This window comes from Monoraphidium neglectum, assembly GCF_000611645.1.
Source record: "Monoraphidium neglectum strain SAG 48.87 unplaced genomic scaffold scaffold00830, whole genome shotgun sequence".
In the NCBI taxonomy this organism is placed as follows: domain Eukaryota; kingdom Viridiplantae; phylum Chlorophyta; class Chlorophyceae; order Sphaeropleales; family Selenastraceae; genus Monoraphidium; species Monoraphidium neglectum.
Window position 1 is genome coordinate 14,318 of NW_014012798.1, and position 5,931 is coordinate 20,248.

A 5,931-nucleotide genomic window follows, 5' to 3' on the forward strand; every position below is an offset into this window, starting at 1 on the left:
CTCGGGCCCAGCTCCGCCGCGTCGTCCGCCAACGCCTGGCGCTCCTGGGGGTGCGGGCAGCAGCGGGGGGCGGCAGGGCGGGTGAGCAGGGGGCCGGGTGGGGGGACGCGGGAGGCGGGGTGGCAGGAGGCGGGGGCACAGGGCAACACGGGCGCCTCACGTTCCCACACCACGCAGCGAAGCCTGGGAAGCTCCGCCTCCATGCAGTAAGTCAGCTGGAGACGGGAGCCCCCCCACCAGAAAGCAACTGTTGCGCAGCCTGCACCCTCTGGATGCAGTCACCCGCCCATTTGCCAACCAATGCACCGACCTTTCCACCTGCCCCCCCCCCACCTACACACACAATAATCCACGCACCCTGCCCCACCGCCGTCCACCGACCCGCCCATCCCCACCTGCAGGAAGCCCCTGAAGGGCGCGAGCCCAGTGCCCGGCCCGACCATGATGACGGGCGCGTGCCCGTCCTCAGGCAGCCGGAAATGGCTGTGCCGGATGAACACGGGCACCTCTGTCCCCACCGCCGCCTTGGCGAGCCAGCTGCTGCAGACGCCGGCGTGCACGCGGCCCGTCGGCATGACATCCCTCACGACGGCGCACGTCACGTGCACCGAGGTGGGGTGCCGCGTGCCGCTGCTGCTGATGGAGTAGAAGCGGGGCTGCAGGCGCGGCGCGACGGAGCCAAAGAACAAGCCCAGGCCCGGCTTGGCGGACGGGTGCTCGCGCATGACCTGCGGACGCGCAGGGAAGGGGGCAGCGGGGTGGGAGGGGAGGGAGGCGCGTCAGCGGGTGAGCACGTTGGCAGGCAGACGATATCACAAAGCGGACAGCAAACGGGCTGCTGCTGACGTGAGTCCTCCCAGGCTTGGCGTCCTGGCCGTCCGGATGGAAGCTTCAGATACGGCTGCTGTCCCTGACCCTCATCAAGCTGCCCGCCGCGCGCCGACAGCAACTGCCAACCGCCGTCGAGTCGCCCACGCTGCGCACCACCACCACAGATATGCGCAAGATACACCCCCCCCCCCCGCGCGCCGCCACTGGTGCGGCCGCCCCAGCGGGGCGGCATCAAGCACCCCCACCTCCAGCAGGCTCCTGTGCGGCTTAGCCACATACTCCTGGTACTCCGCCTTGCCCTGGGGCCCCGCCAGCCGCAGCAGCTTGGCGCGCTCCTCCCCGTCGGCCGCCGCAGCCGCGAGCGCCACCAGGTTGCCCTTGTGGGGCGACGACAGCACGTCCGCAAAGTAGGCGAGCGCGTCGCGCAGCGTGATGGGCCCGGGGAGCGGCTCGGCCAGGCTGCTGCGGGGTGGCAGAAGGGGGCAGCGTGGTGGGGATGTTGGGCGCGCAGGCCCGGCTCGGGCGCAGGGGACAAGCGCCGGCACAGGCTGCGTTCGAAGCCAGCGATAGACACAGCTTGCGAGCCACTGGCCGCGTGATGGCCGGCGAGCGCGGGTGAAACCAGCGGCGCGGCGAGCCGGCGGGCGCACCTTGAGCCGTCCTCCGGCTTGGCGAGCTTGAACACGGTGTCCAGCGGCAGCCCCAGCAGCCCCGCCACCTCCTCCACAACCTCGGGGCTGTTCTCCGCATAGATGGCCACGTGGTCGCCTGTCGCATATGACAGGCCCTTGGCCCCGGAGATGTCGATCTCCACGTGCACGCAGCTTCGGTCGCTGGCTGCGGTGTGCAGCTCGCGGACCTCGGAGATGGTCGCGATGAAGGGGGACGCCGCGCTGGTGCCGCTGCCGCTGCGGAACGGCGCCGCCATTGCAGACTTAGCCACCGGTCCTGGAGGCGTGGCGAGGCGGGCAGGGGGGACGGTGGGCGCGAGCTGCAGGCGCCGCGGGCAGCCAGACACCAGAGGCAGGCGGCAAGGGCCGAGCTGTCTGCTCCTAGTACCTCCCGCGGCCTTTCATGCCTCGAGGAACGACCAATCCTCAATCTTTGCTGGCAACCTTGCCCCTTAGATTGCCCCCTTGCAGTTGCATCCCAACAGCCCGCTGCATTCTGTACGCTCTGCAGCCCCACTCCAGACCTGTCCCACCTCACCTTCCAAAATCTCGACCTCATACTCAGGGGCGACTTCTGGCACGGCCTCAACGCCTGCTGCGCTAGCCGCGCCAACCAGGTGGCTGCTCGCCTCCAGCGCGGCAAAAAGCTCTGCCGACCACTTGTCAAAGTCATCATCAATGCACTCGTCATCGTCACCATCGCCGCGACGCACGACTGCCGACGCGCCCAGGGTGTTCATGGCCTTCTCCATGCGCTTGCCGACGGCGTTGAAATGCTCGTACTGCTTGTTGCCCAGGCCAAACACGCCGTACGCCACCTCCTAGAGGTGGGCGCACACCAATCCCAAAAACTGCAGTAAGCGACCTGCGCGCCCTGGCGGCCGAATCATGTGCATGGCAACGCCCAGCCATGCTGGAAGGTGCATGGCCCCGTCGCACCGCTCTGCCAGCGTGCCATGCGACCTTGGAGCCCCCAGGTGGCCGTCACCCCGGCTGAGCCACCTGCAAATCCCGCTATCACCCCCTTTCTGGCCTTCAACAACTCCAACGCCAGGCGTGCAGGCGCCGCCTTGGCCCTGCAGCTGGCGCCCACCTCCAAGAAGGGCTCCTTCTCGCCGTTCTCCACCGCCTCCGCCTCGGACGAGATCCAGCTGTAGAAGTCGGCGGCATTGTCAGTTGGCTCGCCGTCGCCATAGGTTGCCATCAGAAACAGCACCAGGCGCTCCTTGGGTAGCCGGCGTTCGGCCTTGTAGTTTTCAATGTCAATGACCTGCCAAGAGGCGCAGGCATAGCAGTGCAGAGGCAGCGAGCTTGGAGACATGGCATGAGCCACACTGAGGGCACTGGCGAGCCGAATGGGTGGGCGCATGGCAGCAAGGGCAGTGAATCGGTACGCACCAACCCTCTACATGCTTGCGCACATGCCTAACAGTGGCATGACGGCAGTGTGTGCGCCTTGATTCAGCGGTGGCGCATGCGTGGGGCGGACAGCCTCCAACTGGCACAGCGGCAGCGGTGCGCAACACGCGTTGCCACTCAAAAATGGGTCAGCAAGGGACAACAGCTGCGGCCCCCTTCAGCGGCTCTCTGTATCGCTGAGAAAAAATCAACATCAAAAGAGAGACTTGTGCGCCGGACTCACTTCGATAGACGTGCTGTCGCCATACTTGCGACGCAGCTCATTCCCCAGCTGCTTGCTAAACCTCTCCGCCGTGCCTGTCTGCGTGCCGTATAGGATTCTAACTGCCGGCTTTGAGTCGTCGACCTGAAGCGACTTGCGCGCAGGGAGCTTGTCGCCCAGCTTGCCGTCCGCCTTGCTGAGCCCGCTGCTCGAGCCTTTAAACTTCAAGATCAGTACTAATACGATCGCCGCTAGCGCCACCAGCACCAGGGAGAAGGGCTCCATGGTGTGTGCACAGTTGCACAACGCTGCGGGACAACGCAGTGTGCAGCGTTTTTGCAAACACGTGGTGTTATGAATACACTGAAACTGTACGATACAAAGTCTTTGTGTCAAGGGCAACGAGGGTGCACGCGGGAACGAACCACTCCTTATGCGCGGGTGATAAGCATGAAAGAAAGCCGTGATCACAGACGAAACCAGTGCAACTTACTACTAACGTTCCGAAAAGGCCATACTAGGAATGTTGCTGGTGCCCCACCACTAGGTTGGCACCGCCGGGCAGCTGACCCGCCCCACCACTTCGTAATGTAATCCCAGGTTGGGTCCTACACATGTGCCAGGCCCCTCACAGCTGCTTGTTGGCAACAGCAACGCATGCAGAGGGGCTTATAAGATTCTTGCGTGTCCAGGTAAGATACAACATCTTACCACACCTGCCGTAGCGCTGCCACGCACCTGGCTGCTGCCCGTCAGCTGCTCTTTTGTTGGTGCCCGTGTACGCGATGGCGTGTCCCTGCAACTCGTGCGGCTCATTGCTTTGACAATTCAAACTCCTTGCGCACCTTTACTTGTTTCGCAGTCCAAGCAACGGGCTGCCAACTTCTGAGGCACAGGTGGTGAAGTTTGAGGATAGTGACAACCAATGCATTGAGCCGACAGACAGCAAGTTTGCTGGACTCAAGAGGCACCTCGTGGAGCCTGCAGATCCGGCGTAGAGGCAGCACTTATTCCGGGCACCAGAGGCTGCGCAAAGGCGAATTTTGTTGGTGCATGAAACCAGGTGCACTCCGCGCCACGACCTGATGCTGGAGCAGCAGATGATACTTTGGCACCGACGGCACAGCGGGCTGCCACAATACGGCATCAGCAGCAGCAGCAGCAGCAGCAGCAGCAGCAGCAGCAGCAGCAGCAGCGCATTCACCAGCTTGGCCCGCTGAGGCCTGCTGTGCCTGGTTGGATGGCCTGCAGCTAGGTGTGCGATGCGCATGACCCACACTCGTCTGCCCAAATTGGCGCTTTGGAGCGCCGCCCCCGGCCCGCGCGCTGTGGGGCGGCCACGCGTGTCATGGTTTGACGTAGCGAGGCGAGACTGTGCTGCCATAGGGATCGATGTCCCCGTTCACCTAGACGACCGCTGCTCTGACCGCCCCGCTTGGAAGAAGGCTTGCTTATCTCTCCTGCCAAGGAGGCGTGCGCCCTCTTACTAATTCCCGACTTGGCCGCACCCGCTTTCTCCTCTGGCCTTTACCGTTAGGGGCGTTACCCCTTTGGGGAGCCAGGGTTTTTCCCCTCGCTGCTGGAAAAGCGTGATATAATGTAATGTAATGCAGCTAGGTGTGAGACAGCTGACGATCACGATTGTCTCTCTGATTCCAACACCCTGCCCTCTTTGGGTGCCTGCGCGAACGTAGTAAGAGCCACCAAGCTAAGCAATTGCATTTTCAAGTTGCAGTCAACATACACGGGGCGGGTGCCACGCACAGCTGGACTTTGGCACTTGTACATGCACTCGCTGGCCTGCACCGTGTGCAGCTCATCACTGTCCCCGGCGCCCCTGTTGTAGACGCTGCCATGAACACGCCTGTGCCGCTGCTGTCGTGCGTCGTGATGCGCCTCAGGCGGGCCCCTGTGGGCTCCAAGCACAAGCAACAAATTAAAGAAGCAAAGCTCGTCGCAATGCACTCAGCCACAGCATGCATCCTGGAAGCGTTGCAGGCCCGTGTGACATGCTAATGCAAGCCACGCCTGCTGCTGTCGTGCCCAACAACAGCCCTCACCGGCTCAGCTGCCATTGGCTGCCCACTGGTGACCTGGGCGCTGTTGCCAAGCCCAACCTCGCCGGCCCGCCAGCTGCGGGATCAGCCAACCCGCGCAGCAGCGTTTGATTTGTTACATACAGTAACAGAGAGCACGCCTTGTTGCACCCTCGGCTTTGAAACATGCACACCTGCAATCGGGCCTGGCACAGGGAGCCCCGCAGCCATCACTCCCACCGCTCCCGTGGTGGGCGTGCCAGCCGCCGCCGCCCCGTGTCTTCCCTGCTCACAACACGTGCAGTTCCTTAAGGCGGCCTCCGATCAAGGTGCAGAGCAGGACACTGCCAGAAGCTCGCGCACGCTGGCGCGCGAGACGTCCACCCTCCTGCTGCGACGCGCGGCGGCCGCCGGCCCCTGGGGCCCGCCCGCCGTGCCTGACACGCATCGCCTGGTCAAGTGGTAAACGCCGCCCCTGAGCTTGTGCGCGAATGCCTTGCTCACACCAGCGCTCGACCTCAGGAGCGTTCGTGCCGCACATCTCACGACGGCAGCCCACGCCCCGCACTCGCCTTTCCCATCCACGCACACGGCTCAGGTGAGCGCCGTCAGCCGCCCAGGGCCCTACTCGGCCTCGCCCTCAGGCAGCGCGCCGTGCTGCTTGAGCACCTCGATCGCCTCGGTGACCTTGGACGACAGCTCGGCCGGCTCCTCCAGCAGCATGACAACCTCGGAGTTGTCCATCTCGAGGAGCATGCCCGTGATCTTGCCA

The 5,931-nt window shown here is 64.1% G+C and overlaps 1 protein-coding gene across 1 annotated transcript in view; it reads right to left on the reverse strand.

Moving 5' to 3' along the window:
* The window catches only part of MNEG_5519 (NADPH-cytochrome P450 reductase), a gene marked incomplete at both ends in the record, with an annotated part of 4,119 nt that extends 711 nt beyond the window's left edge, over positions 1–3,408 (reverse strand). The window contains 6 exons of the mRNA XM_014046006.1: positions 396–728; positions 1,077–1,293; positions 1,482–1,779; positions 2,041–2,323; positions 2,596–2,772; positions 3,145–3,408. Of these exons, the coding sequence (XP_013901460.1) occupies positions 396–728; positions 1,077–1,293; positions 1,482–1,779; positions 2,041–2,323; positions 2,596–2,772; positions 3,145–3,408 (1,572 nt within the window). The remainder of the gene's footprint in view (positions 1–395; positions 729–1,076; positions 1,294–1,481; positions 1,780–2,040; positions 2,324–2,595; positions 2,773–3,144) is intronic.
* Positions 3,409–5,931: the final 2,523 nt, after the last annotated feature.